Raw genomic sequence first — 18932 nt, 5'->3', positions numbered from 1 at the left:
AGAAGTGAAGAACTCCACAGAACGTGTTGCTGTGGAGGTCAGAGTCCAGTGATTGTGGCTCCTATCTGACTGAAGGCGCGCAGGTTTGATTTTCCCTTCCAGAGCAGAAACCCTCATCTGACGGACTGTTTTAACATTCCTTTCTGTCTGATAAGCTGATTGGGGGAGAAAAGAAAGGCAGCAGAGCCTCCTGGTCCTTAATGCTCGGAGTTTCCTCTGAAAGTGGAAACTCCGAGCATTAAGGTCGGGATCAGAGCTGAGCTCTACGAGCGTCGAGCTGCACAGCGTTGGCTTGTGGTCGGAGCTTCGTGTCAAGCTGCTGTGTCACCGCTTAGAAAAGTGTTTTGACCTGTAAAATTCCTGGCTGTCATCTAGTCTGCTGAACAACATTAACTCGGCTCGCCCTCTCTGGCTGCCTTGACTTTCTTCTTCTGTGGTTCTAGTTCAGTCGCACTATAAACGGGTTCATCATGGAGCTGACTGTCCAGACAGGACACTCCCACTGGGAGCTCCTCTTTTTATGGTTACATGTCGTACAGGAACAGGTTTTCATTGATTGATTGACTGATCATGTCTGTGTTGTGTCTCCCAGGGCAGCTCGGGACAGATTCAGGAACAGGACATGGAGCTGTAAGCTAGGCTTCTCCATACATCTCCGTTTGCTGCCTCGCCCACCACAACCGCTTCTCCTGCGGCTTCCGAGGAGAAGAGTGGAGGAAAAAAAGCCAGAAAAGCCAGTTCTCCAGCTGCTGTCCAGACACACACATGCTGCATTGCTGCCATTCCCCTCGCCCTGCGTCTCCGGTCCCCAGGGCAAGATACTAGCTTGCTAGCCAGCTAGCAACTGGCACAAAGCAAAGCGCTGTCCTGAGGGAGAACAGTAAAAGCACTTTGTGGACTCTGGCCTCCTCTTTTTCTCTCTTTTCGGGTCAGCTGAGCACATACTTACTAAGTTGAACCCTTCTGGTTGCCGCCTGTCCTGCTGCTTGGAGCTGTGGGCGATTGCTAGAGGGCAGCCAGTCACAGAGCCGGGCAGACGGAGGAAACTCCAGGGGGGGTTCATTAGAGGTCAGGATGATGGAGCCCAGCATGGAGAACTGCCTGGCGCTGGTCCTGCAGAAGGACGTGGGTCGACGGCTGCAGGTCGGCCAGGAGATCATCGATTACATCATGGACAAAGAGAAGTCGCTCGACTTGGAGCAGGACCAGACTGCGCTGGACAAGATGGTGGACGGCATCGCCAGCTCCTGGGTCAACTCCAGTAATTTCAAGGTAAACATGACTGGTTGTTTTAGTCCTGCAGCGTGGTTTAATGCGTCATATCTGCTTCATATCTGCTTCATTTCTGTTTCATGTCTGCTTCATATCTGCTTAATGCCTGCCTCATGTCTGCTTCATATCTGCTTCATTTCTGTTTCATGTCTGCTTCATATCTGCTTCATATCTGCTTCATGTCTGCTTAATGCCTGCCTCATGTCTGCTTCATATCTGCTTCATTTCTGTTTCATGTCTGCTTCATATCTGCTTAATGCCTGCCTCATGTCTGCTTCATATCTGCTTCATTTCTGTTTCATGTCTGCTTCATATCTGCTTCATATCTGCTTAATGCCTGCCTCATGTCTGCTTCATATCTGCTTCATTTCTGTTTCATGTCTGCTTCATATCTGCTTCATATCTGCTTCATGTCTGCTTCATTTCTGTTTCATGTCTGCTTCATATCTGCTTCATGTCTGCTTCATTTCTGTTTCATGTCTGCTTCATATCTGCTTAATGCCTGCCTCATGTCTGCTTCATGTCTGCTTCATTTCTGTTTCATGTCTGCTTCATATCTGCTTCATATCTGCTTAATGCCTGCCTCATGTCTGCTTCATATCTGCTTCATTTCTGTTTCATGCCTGCTTCATATCTGCTTCATATCTGCTTCATGTCTGCTTCATATCTGCTTCATATCTGCTTCATGTCTGCTTCATGTCTGCTTCATTTCTGTTTCATGTCTGCTTCATATCTGCTTAATGCCTGCCTCATGTCTGCTTCATATCTGCTTCATTTCTGTTTCATGTCTGCTTCATATCTGCTTCATGTCTGCTTCATGTCTGCTTCATGTCTGCTTCATTTCTGTTTCATGCCTGCTTCATGTCTGCTTCATATCTGCTTCATATCTGCTTAATGCCTGCCTCATGTCTGCTTCATATCTGCTTCATTTCTGTTTCATGTCTGCTTCATATCTGCTTCATGTTTGCCTTATGTCTGCGTCATATCTGCTTCATATCTGTTTCATGGCTGCTTCATATCTGCTTCATATCTGCTTCATGTCTGCTTCATGTTTTTGGCTTATATCTGCTTCATATCTGCTTCATGTCTGCTTCATGTCTGCTTCATTTCTGTTTCATGCCTGCTTCATGTCTGCTTCATATCTGCTTAATGCCTGCCTCATGTCTGCTTCATATCTGCTTCATGTCTGCTTCATATCTGCTTCATGCCTGCTTCATGTCTGCTTCATGCCTGCTTCATGTTTGCCTTATGTCTGCGTCATATCTGCTTCATATCTGTTTCATGGCTGCTTCATATCTGCTTAATGCCTGCCTCATGTCTGCTTCATATCTGTTTCATGGCTGCTTCATATCTGCTTCATGTCTGCTTCATGTTTTTGGCTTATATCTGCTTCATGTCTGCTTCATGTCTGCTTCATGCCTGCTTCATGTCTGCTTCATGCCTGCTTCATGTTTGCCTTATGTCTGCTTCATTTCTGTTTCATGTCTGCTTCATATCTGCTTAATTTCTGTTTCATGCCTGCTTCATTTCTGCTTCATGCCTGCTTCATGTCTGCTCCATATCTGCTTCATTTCTGTTTCATGTCTGCTTCATTTCTGCTTCATGTCTGCTTAATTTCTGTTTCATGCCTGCTTCATTTCTGCTTCATGCCTGCTTCATGTCTGCTCCATATCTGCTTCATTTCTGTTTCATGTCTGCTTCATTTCTGCTTCATGTCTGCTTAATTTCTGTTTCATGCCTGCTTCATGTCTGCTTCATTTCTGCTTCATGCCTGCTTCATTTCTGCTTCATATCTGCTTCATGTCTGTTTCATGCCTGTCCTCATATACGATACAAACCACTTCCAGCTTTTTATGCACGTCTGTATTTCCTTCTGAATTATGTTTATTTACCTTCATCCTGTCTTTCTCCTGGTTGTTTGTCTCTGTTCCTACGTGCACGACTGTTTAACGTCTCCACAGCTGTCGTTGCAATTAAAGCCTTCCTGACAATGTTGTTGCTTTATGTCTAATTAATAGATTTTATTTATTTAGTTGCAGCTCCTCATATTTCTGTATATTGTATCACATTTATTCAGTTAATGTCACAAAGCTCTGAATAGAATTTTATTTTATTCCAGTTTATCTTATTTTTCTGTTGATATGAACTGAGGGATGAAAGGCTTATAAGGCTGTTGAAGATGGGGAACGTCTTGCTCTGCAGAAGCAGTTAATGCAACGTCACGTTGTTTTCTCCTCCCACCGCTGTCAGGCTGTCTGTCTGAGTGAACACATCTCAGGCAGGTAAACGATGAAATCTGAAGTTTGCAGTGTTTCTGAGCAGAACCGGCGCTGATGCATCCAGTGTGGACTGATTCCAGGTTTTTGGCCTCTAACAGGAGCTTTACATTGTGTTTTAGATGAAGCTTCTCCATCGTGTCTGGGATGAGGTGCGTTTCTGTCCTGGCAGGTTGAACATAAACAGTTTATCCAGACAACGCTTGGTGTCGCCGACAGCAGCAGAAAACCGTGCCTGGTTCTGAAGGCCGGGCTTCCTTGTGGTTTCTGTGTATTTACAGGATGAACTGCCAGTTTTTTCTTCTGCTGGTTGGTGTGGAGTGGACTGCAACGTCGTAGTATTGTTGTCCCACTCGGATCACATTCCTCTTCACTTTAGAGTTCACTTCAGGGCAGTTTTCTCTGACCCTGGAGAGTGGCCACATCAGCAGTTCAGACACTGCTGGCTTTATCTGACATTACTGTAAAAATGCATTGTTGACTCAAGCTCTGATTTCATGCTGCCATGTGCTGCTTTTGCTCTATGTAGGTTAAAAAGAGTCGCTGTGTGCCTGAACAAAGCCCAGCCTGCTGCACTGCCCTACATCCTGCTGCTGGCTGGGAGCGAGGAAGACTTGTGGCGTGCACGGACGCTAGTCTAAATGAGGAGCTGCTGCTCTGCTGGCTGCTTCTGAGAGGCAGTTTAAGCTTCGGGACAATGAAACCGCTTCTCTTACTTCACATGGTGAAAATCTTTGCCTGTCTTGTGATGCCCCGGTCTGCTCTGACGGGTCCTGGCCTCACCGGTCGCCAGGCAACTAATGTGGAAACTATTTAGCCTGAGAGAGGTGACGGGGTGGTTCACCATAAATGGAGGTTCGGGGATGATGCCTTCCGTACGAACTGCAGCCACGGCCTAAAGAGAGAGCTTTACGGTCTTTCTGTTTGCCACGCTTTGCACATTCTTCTCATGTTTACATCACAAACATTAGCTTGTTTCTGTCAACGCCTCGAGTGCGACACATGACTGGAGGAGAAGGGACAGGACGAAGAACAAAACCCAGACAGACAAACACACTGCGGCATTTTCCAAACATCGGATGGATGTTCTGCAGAGTCTTGTTTTGGAACAGGCGCTGAGGTGGTCTTTCCAACGCTCGTACTGCTGGAAGCTGGTCCTGCCAGCCGGTAAACCAGCTGGGGGAGAGGTCACATGACCAGTCAGCTGGTTGTTCGTCCAACAGCTCCCGTCTCCATGTAGCTTAACGTGGAGCAACAAGGTGCTGCGGAGACATTTCTGTCTCTTATCGCAGCAACACCCTGACTAGACAATGAAGACATGCACCGCCTGAAGATCCCTAAACCGCCGGACATCTCTGATAGAACTGACGCCTTTCCAGACGTCTGTCTTTACAATTCAGAACCAGTTCAGTGTTTTCTACAGCAGAGTGGATTCATATCAGTTTCTATCTGAGGAACCAGTTTACAGCTGACACGATGTAATCAGAGTAAAAACACTTCAACTCAGAAGGACAGTAAGATAATCACACTTTGCAAGATTTCCTGAGATGAAAACTGTCTTAAAACAAGTTGTAAAACACTCATTTCTCGTCCATCCTGAAGGAAAACCAGCTGGTTAATGTTCCTTTCAGAGCTGCCTCTCTCAGGGAGAAAAAACGTCTCCAAACAAGATCATTTCTCCTCATCTGAGACTTGCAGAGTAATCAGAGTATTTCTGCGGATGCCGTCAGTCTGAGGGGTACCGTGTGAATAATGGCGGTGAAAGGAGAGTCCCCTGTGGCGCTCCGGTGCCGCCTTCGGCTGCTCCGGCATCCAGGTGGGGGCGGAGCTTCCTCCAGAGCAGCCTCCACCTGCCTCCACCTGTCCGTCTGTCCGTCCATCAGGTGGGGGCGGAGCTTCCTCCAGAGCAGCCTCCACCTGCCTCCACCTGTCCGTCTGTCCGTCCATCAGGTGGGGGCGGAGCTTCCTCCAGAGCAGCCTCCACCTGCCTCCACCTGTCCGTCTGTCCGTCCATCAGGTGGGGGCGGAGCTTCCTCCAGAGCAGCCTCCACCTGCCTCCACCTGTCCGTCTGTCCGTCCATCAGGTGGGGGCGGAGCTTCCTCCAGAGCAGCCTCCACCTGCCTCCACCTGTCCGTCTGTCCGTCCATCAGGTGAAAGCTGCAGCAGATCTACAGGAGAGTTCCTGAAACCCGGAGCCAAACCCAGATCTGCTGACTGGGAGCGGCTTGTCTTTGTCTTCACGTATGAAGGGTGGAAGTTTTAAGGGTTAAAATATAAACTCCTCCTCCTCTGGCTTTAGTAATGTAGCTCAGTGAGCGTGAGATGGTTGGAAAACAGTTCGGCAGCATGTTGGAGGAGAGGTCACGGAAAGGTCACAAACACGCTGGTTTTAGAGTTGGAGTGGGTTTATTGTGTTCTGGAGTCTGTGAATGTTTGCTCCTTTTATAAATAAAGTTCCTCCTGAGGACGGAGCACAGGGAGGCGCTTTTCACCAAAAGGCTGATGGTCTGCAGCTTTCCTCTCCTGTCAGACACTGTCGCCTGGGAAGCATCGCTGCCTCCACCTTCCTCCCCAGCAGCAGCAGAAAATCCCTGTCAGGAAAATTCTGTCCCACAGAGGAGCCTCGATGGCTCCCACCCCACTCATCATCTACTTTCTTCTTTAATCTGCTCATCTGTAGGATTTTTCCTCTTCTCTGGTGTCCGTGTTTATTCTAACTCATTTCAGCAGCCTGTCACACACCTCCGCTGTAGCTGAGGACGATGTTTCTATCATTTATTGGTCCTCAGATGAGCATTTAGGTGAGAGGTGATGTGATTTCCTGGCTAGACTTCCTAAATCTGCTCAGTGGGATTGGATGAGACGTTCAGGCCATCAGCTGGAGGGAGGAGTCAGACTTAGCCAGCGCTGCTCTGTTTCTGTCCCTCCAGCTCTGCACATGCTGCAAACTTCCATCTTTCTGCATCTTTTTGTAAAACCAGTGCCATGCAAGTTGTCAGAAAGTGGGTGGAAGCAGCTCTGCAGGGCTGCATGCACACAGCAGGTCTCAGGGCTCCGGTTGTTTCCACCTCCGTCAGACTGAAGCGAGGACGTCCACCGTCCTGAAGAGACAAGCATCACTCTGCAGATTTCTCTCATCATGATGGTTCAGACCGACGCCAGACGTGGATCTGATTCAAGACCAGATACCAAAGTGGTCTGGCTTTGAGTTGAAAAATCTCATTTTTTCTGTTCAGACTGATAAAAGAAAAAAAATCAGCCGTGGAAAAAAAAGGTGGACATAAAACCACTTCCCAAACTGTCCCCCTGCTGTAAAAACATCTGGATTTTATTGGAATTTAGTTGTTTTTATTTAAGGTCCCTTAAACTCAGCGTGCAGTAAATGTGGACTGACATGGAGCATAAACCCGACACCACATGGTCCACAGTGATGTGACGGGGTGAATTCTAACCCATGTGGACTGGATGCTACATGTCGGCTTTGGTTTCTTCCATGTAGTTCTGAAGCATTTAGGAAGTTTACAGTTTTTCTGTCAAACTCAACAGAACAGAAGAGTCTGACACAAAGACGCATCATTTGTGGAGCTGAATGTGGCTCAGTCAGAAAAACAAATCAAACAAATAAATAAAATAATAATAATAAAATAAAGAATAAATCAAATCAAACAAATACAAATCTGTAGGTGTTCATTCTTGATCTCCACTGAATCAGTCAACATGAACCTAAGAATCTCTGCAGGAGATGGAGATCAGTGCAGCTTGCTGATAAAACGTTAAAATAATGAGAAATAATGAGTATTTGGTTGGTTTAGATTTCAGATTATACCGGAGTTCATAAGGAAGCAACTAGAAAGGAAGTTTTGATGTGTGGCAGAGCGGCCATTGTTGCTGAAATACATACAGACGTGTCATGAGAGCCTCCATGATGTCAGGAAGCAGCAGCGAGCCATGAAAAGAGGTTTATAGGAAAGTTGTGTAGACCTGAGAGAAAAACAAGATGTCCTGACAGATTTAATAGAAACGTGACAGAATCTGTTTGTTTAATCAGATTAATTTGCTGTGAAATCTTTTACCGGATTTAAACACCAAGCTCCATACGCATTAGAGCAGGGGTGTCAGAATCCAGTCCTGGAGGGCCGGAATCCAGCAGGTTTTTGTTGTTTCCCTCCACCAACACAGCTGATTCAAATCAATGGATCCAGCAGCTTCTTGTCAACCTGTTTGAGTGTCTGTCAGGTGTGTGTTGGAGCATGGGGACAGCAAAAACCTGCAGGACACTGGATCCAGGACTGCAGTTTGACACCCCTGCATTAGAGTAAGAACCAACCTCCAGCTTGCATTCAGGGCTGAAATCTCAGGATCCAAATTATTTAGAGATCAAGGTGTGTGTTGAAGTCTGGAGCTTGACCCTGATTGGCTCTCTGTTGCACAAGATCTTGCTTCCTGAGACAGTTTGCATTGGACCAGTCTTTGCTCTGTAAGTCTCATCAGTATTACATGGATGGTGGCAGTGGAGTATTTTATAGAAGTAAGAAATATTTTGATTTTTTGTTGACACTTTAACAGCGATGATCATCATGATGAGGCTGGTTTTAACCTCAACAGGAAGCAAATATTTCCCAACAGCCGGGAAGCAGAGTGGGGACAGAGACGGGCCGTGCGAGGCATCGATCTGAGTCCCTGAAGGGTTTCAGCCACCCAAGCACTATTCTGACGTGTCCACTTATACAGTTTGAAGTCAGGCAATGCGAGCCCACCACTCTCCATTGGGAGTCTCAGGTTTACAAGACTAGGATGCGGTTTTTTACAACGCCAAATGAATTTAAGAACGGCTTTATCTAAATCAGAGATATCAGAGTTGATTTACTCAGAGGGAGCATCTGGAATTCTTGGGAGAACATCCAGATTTTTCAGGCTGTCTGATATCTTAACCCTCAAATAAGTGAAACCAGAATCAGATCATTTCAAAGGGAAACTAGGCATGGTGCTTCTATCTCTAAAGTTTCCCATTGCTTCAGATTGATCAAGATTTATTTTACATACTGAATATTTGCTGAATGGTTCTATAGTGTAGAGAAGGACAGGAACAGAAGTTTGAGTTAGAAATAGATTAATATCTTCAGCATAGAGTGGCAGCTTGTAAATCTTCCCCTGTAGCCTAACACCAGAGACGTCTGCACATCTTATCACCTCAGTCTGCAGTTCAATAACCAGATCATTTTACCATCTACTCTGAGGTTTAACTTAAAAATGCAACTCATCTCAGAAATTGTGAAAAAAAATTGAGAAAAACTAAATGGAAGTTAATGTTGGCAGGAATAGGGGCAGTCTGAGAGGGTCTGTGAGACAACCATGAGAGCTGCTACAATGATGCTTACAGCTGATGAAAGATGGGAAAATGCCTACGATTTGATGTGTGTCTCTGTGTGTGTGTGTGTGTGTGTGTGTGTGTGTGTGTGTGTGTGTGTGTGTGTGTGAAGGAAAAACTGTTTGTTTGAGAAACTTTCAGAATAGATTTGACGGGCAGATTAATGGGTGACATCTCCGTCAGGGTGGACGGAGATGTCAAGTTAAAGTTTTCTGTAAAGGTTTCTGAATTTTCATCAAACTTTAGTGACAAATGTGTCAAAACTGTAAATATTATGAATATGGCCTTTGAGACAATAAATATCTTTCCTGACTAATATTTTAAGGGAAGTTTCTATATGACGCTATGGTAGAGTTATAGGCCTTTAAAGTGACTGGGTTCTTCTTCATGTCTTCAGCAAAGCCAGATTCATTTCAATGGGACAAATTTCACAAAAAAAAAAAAAAAAAAAAAAAAAACAACTCTAGAAAAAAAACAATAAAACCAGTGTGATTTTGAAATAATAAATTCTGAATGAGACATCTTTTTTTATATAAATCTAGCTGGTTGTAGCTGTGCCATGAGTTAGATGCTGAACTCCAGGCGGACATGGTGTAAGTGTAAATACGGCAGAATAAAGACAAACTAAAATCTGTACGTTGTAATGCTCATAGCAGTGGTGTGCAGCGTGGCTGGTGGAGGTGTCAGAAGTCAGCAGAGGTTTGGAGGAGATGAGACTCCTCCTGGTGGACCCAGCTGGACTAACTGGGTCGGCGCTTTCAACAAAGTCACAGCGCGTTATAAGTGTGTGAAGAGAGGCCTTTCACACTCCTCAAAGACGTGTGTGTTCCTGTGTTCCTGACAGAAGGCCCTGCAGACACTGATCAGCTGAGTGACTTTGGGTCATGTTTTCACCACAGCTCCGCTTCGGCATTGTGCGCATCTCTCAGATGAACTCCTTTAGCAAACATCAGCTTTAAACTGAAGCCAACATGTGGGCTTGTCTTTGAAGAGAGCAGCTTCCCTCCAGGATAAAAACCAGCTCGTCCCGCGGTTCCCCTCATAAAACACAGGAGAACCACAGGAGAACACGGTTATGTTTAACCTCGGATGTCCTCCTGTCTGGCATCCAGATTCACAAAATGAAACTGGCCAGACTGGATTTACAGACATTATGTGTGAGAAGCATCCTGACAGTCTGAATTGTCCTCCGTCCCTCTCCACGCTTACATGGATGCATTCAGACACCTGTCAGTGCCTTCAGCATCCTCTCCTTGACTGTCTGACAGTGTTCAGCAGTAAGCATCCTGATCTGCTGCAACACCAGCGACGGCCTCGTCCTTCTTATCTAGGTTACACGATGAGCTGCAGCATGCAGTCAGACCCGTCCAGGCGGAGCAGACACCAGTCCACTCTGTCACCAAACACTAAAACATGACTGTATGTATTCGGGGTGGAACTTTACCGCGTTTGTTACGATTAAATTATTACAGAAACATTCATGTGTTTTTAAAAAGATCCACATGGTACCTCTGGTTAACCTAACATTAACAACGTTCCAGGATCTTTCGCGGTAGAGATTAGTCTGAAAACATTTCATATGAAAAGCAGCTCATTTTAACGTGCTACTTTGCACGTCATGCAGTTCTATTTAAACTGTCTCATTTTATTGTAGAGGCCACATGATTGTTGCTTTCATTATTTTCTCATTCTTTACTTGTCTGCATTTTAATTTAATTGCAGATATGAGCACACAAGCAGACAGCTTGGCCAACAACAGAATGGGATCTGTGGAACAACATCCAATCCTACGGCCAACTGCTGCTTTCTGTCTTATTGGATGATCATGGTTCAGTTTCTGTAGTAATTCAGAAAGGAGGTGGGGATAATTATAATTTAAAAAACAGTTTTTTACGCACGTTGTACTGAACAGCGTTTTTAACACACAATCCTGGAATATTTTTTCCACCGTTTACAAAAACACCACATTTTAAAGCACAGAACAGCATCGTAATGCAATGGGAATGTTGAGTTATGACCCCTTTGGCTTGCCATACCACTTCTGTAGATTTCAGTTCTATGACAGGGTTGCGACGTTGACGCCTATCTGTCGTTAGCAGTCTAGCAAAATGCCATGGAAACTTCAGATGTTCTGACAGATGTTGACCTCTTACATCAGGGCCTGATCCATAAACAAACTTAGCAGCAACAACTTTGTTTACAACAACAAAACGTAGTTTTATGGGAGTTTGTCTGCATGCTTGCTTCGGTAACACGGGTTATATGTCGGTTATAGGTCGGTCATAATATTTTTTAGCTTTAGCATCTTAGCTTGCCTTGTATGTTAACAGATTTAATGATCAGCGACTATTTACATCTTTTAGCCTGGATGAGGCTGTTTTTCATCTTTAATGGGCAGAAAGGAGAAGCTGCTCCTCAGTGGAGGAGTCAGCCATCTTTCCGCTGTTGGGTGTCCTACTGTTGGTGTCTGCATCTCCACAACATTTCCATTACCAGCGTTGTAGTTCAGCCTGTTAGAAGATCAGTGTTTCCTGCTTTCTTGCTTCTGTTTTTAGTTATCTGCTCGTGGCAAACGAGGCTCATGAGCGCTTCAGCTTACGTCATCACCCGTCCCGTGGCTGTCGTCTGATGGGTCACATCTCTACCTCTAGGACAACATGCATTCAGGCTGAGATGAGGAAAGTTCTGATAGCTGCAACGTGAGCCAGAAGTAAAACCAGCAGCAGTCTGGTGCCTACAGTTCTGTCTACAGACTGGGTTAACTGGAACTAATCCTGCCAGACAGGACAGTCCTCATTTTATCAGTTTTCATGCCTGCATGTCCTCCAGAGTCCTTTCAGAGCTTCAGGGTTTGATTTTCTGTGTTTTACCCAGAAATCAGTGTGATGTTGGCCCTGTTTGCAGCTGGATATGGTCTGCGTATGGACCATGAGAAACATCTGGAGCTGTTTTTTATCCTGGTAGAGGTCAAGTGCTGCTCAGAGCTGAAGTTAATCTACATGTGTCGTCACTGCTTCAAGTCCCGCCTTGTAACCCATGATGATTGGCTCTGTGCTTTTCTTGCTAATGTGATTGATGCTGTGCAGCTAGCTGGTGACATCGCCTAGCTGATGACATCGCCTAGCTGATGACATCACCAAGGTGAAAGTCTGAGGTCCATCCTGTCATGTTATAATCCTCTAACCATTTGTAAACTGTAACTCTGCCCTGTGAGGAGAGACTATGACTTGGTTGTTATGGATGTGGTGGGAAGCTAAATGTGGTAACAAAGTCCGCGCTAGTTGCCAGTTTGGGATGTTTGTAAACCAGGATTTTGAGGAGTCATAAAGGTCTCGAGCACCAACTAGCTCACCTTTCATTAAAGTACTGTTTGCCTGACCAGAACATATAAGTGCTGAACTGGTTTGGAAGATGTGAACTCCGCTACCGTCATCATGATGAGAACCTGTTGACAGCAAATTAACGGTTGCTAACGGCAGCTAGCTGTTAGCGACTAGCTGTTAGCGACTAGCTGTCAGGGCTGCCAACATGGCAGCATAAAGAGTGTGAGGTCTTTGAGAATAGTCCATAATTTGTTGCTTGGCTGTTTTAAAGATGTCAGTCCATGTTTCAGTGCTCATATGTTGGACCAGTGGTTCTTGGCCCAGCAAAGAGCTGGTGCCTGCCTAGACCTGGCTCCGAACAGATGCTGGGACAAGCTTGGTCAAAACGGGGCGTTTGGATTCATAACTTTGGGCTGTAAAACAAAAGCAGCTATTGAAGCAGTCTGAGTGAAGAGTATCACCGTCTCGCCCTCAAGCTGGAGGCTGGTGCTCACTGGGAGTCTTCTTCTTCTGGTTTTTCCCTGTAATTTGTTGCTGCGCTCGTTCAAATAAAGCGTCCCAGACATGTCTGTATCAGTGGCAGCATGCCGGAGGAGGGAGCTTCTGTTTTCACTGCAGCAAGTCAAGCATGAAGCTGCGTTTGTGGAAGAAGTGAGGTGAGGAAACACGTCTATACTGCTGTTGTAACGAGAGCTCATATTGTTGCCCGGGGTCTTTGCCGAGTCATTGTTTGGTCCCTGCCGGTTCCTCACACCTAAAGCCAGCCCGCCAGAGAGCAGCGTGATATCACCGTTACTCATCTACTGTAACTGGATACAGGACATGTTGAGAATAGTTTGGCTGTGGTTGAACTGGGTGACCAGTTGGTGTGGATGTGTGGAAACATACCATCCAATCTGCTGAATGATTGTGTGATTACTGACAGGTTAATCCTGACTGTGACGATATGCCTTTGTCCCGATTAAATTCCGATTGTTTGGGTGGAGATTCGATTTAAATTGCAATTTTTACAATTCCTCGATATTGCTGGTTTCTGTAGACTAAAAACAAAAAAAAAAAGTACAAAACCTTTTTTGCGCGTCATTTTTCTTGATATGTTAGGAAAAAACTACCCAGTAGCCAGACCACCATTCTGCTGCTCTAATGCCCAAGAAGACAAGTAAAAAGATCAATAAAAATGACAGAAATTTCATCATGGATTATTATTATTTATTTGAAAAAAAAGATTTTTAACAAAAAAAATCTATTTTAAAATTGTGAAGCAAAAGATCCAGATTTCAATTTTTTTTTTTTTTTTTTTTTTTTTTTTAAATTTTCCCAGCCCTATTAATCCTGATCAGCAGATACTAAATGTCATGTTTTTCTCATATGTGTTACTACATCAGAGCGTACTCCACCTGGAACACAGAAGAACATGTAAAAGTTATCTCCTCCTAAAAGCAAAGCACTTTACTGTCAGTGGAAACTATAAGATAGCAACTCAGCTCATCCAGGAAGGAGTAAAGCAGTTCCAGGAAGGAATAAAGCGGTCCTAGGAATGAGTAAACCGGTCCTAGGACTGAGTAAGAGGTCCTAGGAAGGATAAAGCAGTCCCAGGGAGGAGTAAACGGTCCTAGGACTGAGTAAGCGTCCCAGGACTGAGTAAGAGGTCCTAGGAAGGAGTAAGAGGTCCTAGGAAGGAGTAAAGCGGTCCCAGGAAGGAGTAAAGCGGTCCTAGGAATGAGTAAGAGGTCCTAGGAATGAGTAAGAGGTCCTTGGAAGGATAAAGCAGTCCCAGGGAGGAGTAAACGGTCCTAGGACTGAGTAAGCGTCCCAGGACTGAGTAAGAGGTGCTAGGAAGGAGTAAGAGGTCCTTGGAAGGCGTAAAGCGGTCCTAGGAAGGAGTAAAGCGGTCCCAGGGAGGAGTAAACGGTCCTAGGACTGAGTAAGCGTCCCAGGACTGAGTAAGAGGTCCTAGGAAGGAGTAAGAGGTCCTAGGAAGGAGTAAAGCGGTCCCAGGAAGGAGTAAAGCGGTCCTAGGACTGAGTAAGAGGTCCTAGGAATGAGTAAGAGGTCCTAGGAATGAGTAAGAGGTCCTTGGAAGGCATAAAGCGGTCCTAGGAAGGAGTAAAGCAGGCCTAGGAAGGAGTAAAGCGGTCCTAGGAAGGAGTAAAACAGTCCTAGGAAGGAGTAAAGCGGTCCTAGGACTGAGTAAGCGTCCCAGGACTGAGTAAGAGGTCCTAGGAATGAGTAAGAGGTCCTTGGAAGGCGTAAAGCGGTCCTAGGAAGGAGTAAAGCAGGCCTAGGAAGGAGTAAAGCGGTCCTAGGAAGGAGTAAGGCAGTCCTAGGAAGGAGTAAATGGTCCTAGGAAGGAGTAAATGGTCCTAGGAAGGAGTAAGCGGTTCTAGGAATAAGTAAATCTAGGAATAAAACCACAAGATGCGTGGCTGCTTGCTCCCAGAGCTTCTGTCAGACGTCTCTGTGGCCAGCAGCGTCTCTGCTCTCATATGACGCCTGGTTTGTGTGAAAACTGAGCTGAGTTTGGCTGTGATGCTGACGCTGGTCGAGTTTTTCAGCTGAGTTTCTGCCCGTCATGTTGCTATGCTACCTGTTAACATTGCTGCTGTCTGTAAAACGCCGGATCTCATTCTGACCCTCTACATGGAGGATTTAGTCAAGAAACGGCTAAGAGGGAGCAGATATGAGAGAGTAAATAAATCTAGATGTTCTGACTTGTATGATATGAAAATGATTCTGACTTAAAGGCACATGAATCTGACTTTGTTTCATTAAACTTGATATGTGGCGTAGAACTGAAATCTGAGATCTCCTGGCTGAAAAGCTACGTGGTGTTTGCCAGTATGGATGCCATCTCAGAATGTCCCTCCTTTTGAAAACCATCATGTTGTTAGAGGTACTGGTAGTTTGACCCATTTATTGCTGGTTTCCATGAAGCATCCAGCTGTTGATCTCTGAATGGTGTGCTTGTCTTCTGAACTGTGTGGAGCTGATTCAGCAGTGTATTGATCGGTCTGTGGAAAGCCTCCAGCTGTTGGGTTGACTCAGACTGCTGGTATGGTGACTGTCTGACTGTTTTCTGTGTGTGACGAAGAGTGTGTGGCGTTTCCACTGGTGATGAGATGGCGTGCTCGGCAGTGAGGGAAGAAAATTGTGATTTCATTTGAAGGCTCCTCCATCAGAGACACATGGAGGATCGGTCTGTGGTCTGCCGGGTTTTCCAGCCCGTCTCTGGATGAGAGGTTTGATGTTGGCTGGAACAGAAGCATGCTGGAGGACCAACGCGTTTGGAAGACTGGTGTATTCAGACAGCTGCATTCCTGCAGATCCCTCCTCAGTTAAAACCCATTTAGATCTGCATGATGTGAGCAACACCTGCATGACCACATGACCTGGAAGGTTTGTTCTGGATGTTCATCTCAACCATTAGAGCTGTTCTTCATCTGCAGGCTGCAGTTGTTACTGTAGGCAGCAAATAAAGCATTTCTACCATTATCTGCATCCTGCTACTGGTTAATAATCATGGTGTTTGATTTACACATGCAACATCCTGGTCTTTCCTGGTTTTACAGCTGGTATGGGGCCCTGATGTGGGAGGAAACGGCGCCATTTAAAGACTAAATCAGTCTTTATTTTCTATTTCAGTCACATCTGTTTAAAGCTCAGATAGCTGAAAGTTTCCCTTATTATTTATTAGCAGATTAAAAGCAGATTTTACCCAAAATCCTTTGAGCCATCAGGGTCTCAGCTCAGCCCAGGCCAATGTTTGTTTCCCACTGAACTGATGACGACAGCTCAGTACTAATGAATCATCCTGTGCTTTCTCCTCCAGGTGGCGCTGCTCGGTCTGGACCTCTTATCTGCCTTAGTGACCAGGTTACAGGACAGATTCAGGGCTCAGGTGGGAACAGGTAAGATCAGGATCTCTGCTAAAGATTTGGACAAATATTCAAATGAAAAATGGTGATTTATTATTTTCTGTCATCAGAAATAATCACGAGTCATCTCGTATTTTAATGGCAGGATTATAAATCAATGAAACATAAAGTTTATGATGGGATGGAAATGATTACTGCGACTGATTTACTGGACATTTCCATTCAGTTTTATTCTCTTTTACATGCAGCATTGTTGGGTGTATTAATGATGTCATCATAATGGAGATTAGAAACAGTGAGCTGAGGTAAGGTGAGATGAAATAAAATGAGATTAGATACGGTAAAGTGAGATTAGATGAGATGAGATGAGATGAAATGAAATGAGATAAGGTAAAATGAGATTAGAAGAGATGAGATGAGGGGTGAGGTACTTTGTTGCAGTAGAAGGTAGATGTGTAAAATGTTTGCTTCAGCATCAGTTAATAAAGCAGCTTTTAACAACAAATGTCAGGAAACAGGAAGAGAGACAACAAAGTAAAAGCTAAAAATTTCAAAGACACATTAAAATATGTAAAACCCTAAGTTATCGGCCAGTGGACCAGTGGGCCAGTGGACCAGTGGACCAGTGGACCAGTGGGCCAGTGGACCAGTGGGCCAGTGGGCCAGTGGGCCAGTGGGCCAGTGGACCAGTGGGCCAGTGGACCAGTGGACCAGTGGGCCAGTGGACCAGTGGACCAGTGGATTTCAGCTTCCACACTTACTCAGCTGCAGTTTTCTCCCATGATGCACCTCTCTGCTCAGCAGCAGTCTTCCCTGTTCGACATAATTCCTGCCATTAGACTCTGGTGCAGAAAACTAAACAAGTCCCCGTGGATGTCTTACTTCCTCTCCAGATGTCAGGGGACAGGTCCTCATCACACCGTTTGTTTTATCACAATTTATCAGACTTTATTTCTGTGTGTAGCTTCTGATTTCTCACCTCGTCATGTGACTCTCCAGGTAGTTTTCTAGCCTTTCCTCTGAACCAAGTCGGACACGTGGGTCTGGATCGTTATGCTGACGTGAATCCTGCATGTTTCTGTAAAGCTCCACAGCAGCAGACAACACGTCAACATGAAGGGACACAGAGGCAGGAAATATCTGCAGACTCCCTCCCTGCAGACCTGCAGACGTTGTAGAGATGTTCCTCCTCCTTCTGCTGTGTTCAGATCTAAACACCTGTTCCTCTCTGCCTCCTCCCAGTTCTCCCCAGCCTTATCGATCGATTGGGAGACGCCAAAGACCAAGTACGAGACCAAGACCAAATGCTGCTGCTAAAGGTCATGGAACAAGCTGCCTCTCCACAGGTGCACTCAGTGACGACACACTCATGCTGAAGAGGAGCTTACGACCCAGTTTTAACCCTGGTTCTGGTCCTGTGTTGCAGTATGTGTGGGACCGGATGCTGGGGGGCTTCAAGCACAAGAACAACAGGACCAGAGAGGGAGTGTGCCTTTGTCTCATCGCCACGCTGAACACGTGAGATCTTCAGCCTTCATTTGGTCCATTTATCTTTATTTCAGCTAAATTCTTTTATTCCTGGTTTATTAATAAGACATTCAGTCTGCTGAAACCAGCAAATATTCTTTCATTTTGTGTTTAACACCGATGCTTGGAGAGTTGTTTGGCTAAGTTTCTGCATGTTAGCGTTGCTGCTTCCTGCTGTCTGCAGATGTCTTTTAGTTAGTTTATTTAGTTTCATGTTTTTAGCAGCTCTTCTGTTCAAATTATTTTAACAAGTCTTTTTTCCATTTAATCAATTTAGACTCTTTTAAATATTTTATTTTTTATCATTATTATTATTATTGTTCTTATTACTATTATTACACTGTAAGCAATGTAGAAATGACCATTTGTATTTTTTTTTTTTTTTAAAAGATGTAAATTAGTAAAACATCATATTTGCTCTTCAAATGTCATTGAATTATTTTTTCATTTCATAATTGTGAACACTGAGGTTAAATTAAATTAAATTAAATTAAAACTTACTCATTTTTTGGAAGAAAATTCATGTATAAAAAAAAAATCTCTCTATATGTTTCACTTACTTGAACTTCCTCCAGTTCATCTGTTTTATAAGAGTGTTTCTTTGCCTTTATTTATTTCTTTATTTTTGCAGATATGGAGCTCAAGGTCTGACTTTAAGTAAAATAGTTCCTCACATCTGTAACCTCCTGGGGGACCCCACGAGCCAGGTAAACCACCATCATTAATAATTAAAAACCTGCTTTTTTCTGTCGAACATATGGCATGTCTGACATGACTGCTCTTATGGGAGAGATAGTTTTACCCTGAACTGTATTTTCATCCATTCGGGTTGGACGTTATGATATATGAGGATGGCAGTGGTGTTCTGTTATCTTGCTCTTCAGATGTGATCAGCTTCATAACATTGATCTGAATAGAAACCAGATGCTGATTCGTGTCTTAATCTTTCAGTAATCAGAATGATGATTAGAAGAACTGAGACTTTTGTCTTGATAGGATTAACTCTGATGGAGTCCTCAGCTGCTGTCTGTCCACACTCTGCCCCCTGCTGACAGGCTTCAGTACTGCAGCTGCAGATAAACCCAGAGAATCTGGTTCAAGTGGAAGAAAAACTTCTCAGAGTGAGTGATGTTGTGTTGTCTTGGTCAGGTGCGAGATGGAGCGATGAGCTGCTTGGTGGAGATCTACAGACATGTTGGTGAGCGGGTGAGGCTGGACCTCAGCAAGAAGGGCCTGCCACAGTCACGGTAGGTAAACCAGCCTGTCACCTCCATCACTCGTTTTTCTCTC

The 18932-nt window shown here is 44.8% G+C and overlaps 1 protein-coding gene across 4 annotated transcripts in view; it reads left to right on the top strand.

Moving 5' to 3' along the window:
* The window catches only part of clasp1a (cytoplasmic linker associated protein 1a), a 194121-nt gene that overhangs the window by 6438 nt on the left and 168751 nt on the right, over positions 1-18932 (top strand). For 3 of the 4 annotated variants that reach the window (XM_079254046.1, XM_079254045.1, XM_079254043.1), the window contains exons 2-7: positions 593-1272; positions 16070-16148; positions 17358-17461; positions 17542-17633; positions 18274-18349; positions 18792-18889. In XM_079254046.1, coding sequence (XP_079110172.1) covers positions 1075-1272; positions 16070-16148; positions 17358-17461; positions 17542-17633; positions 18274-18349; positions 18792-18889 — 647 coding nt within the window. In that variant the 5' untranslated portion in view covers positions 593-1074. Of the gene's footprint in view, positions 1-586; positions 1273-16069; positions 16149-17357; positions 17462-17541; positions 17634-18273; positions 18350-18791; positions 18890-18932 lie in introns of those variants that run through there. The other variant, XM_079254044.1, reaches the window with a different exon arrangement.

Source organism: Telmatherina bonti (assembly GCF_933228915.1).
Source record: "Telmatherina bonti genome assembly, chromosome: 15".
NCBI lineage: Eukaryota > Metazoa > Chordata > Actinopteri > Atheriniformes > Telmatherinidae > Telmatherina > Telmatherina bonti.
This window is presented reverse-complemented; position numbering and strand designations above follow the sequence as displayed.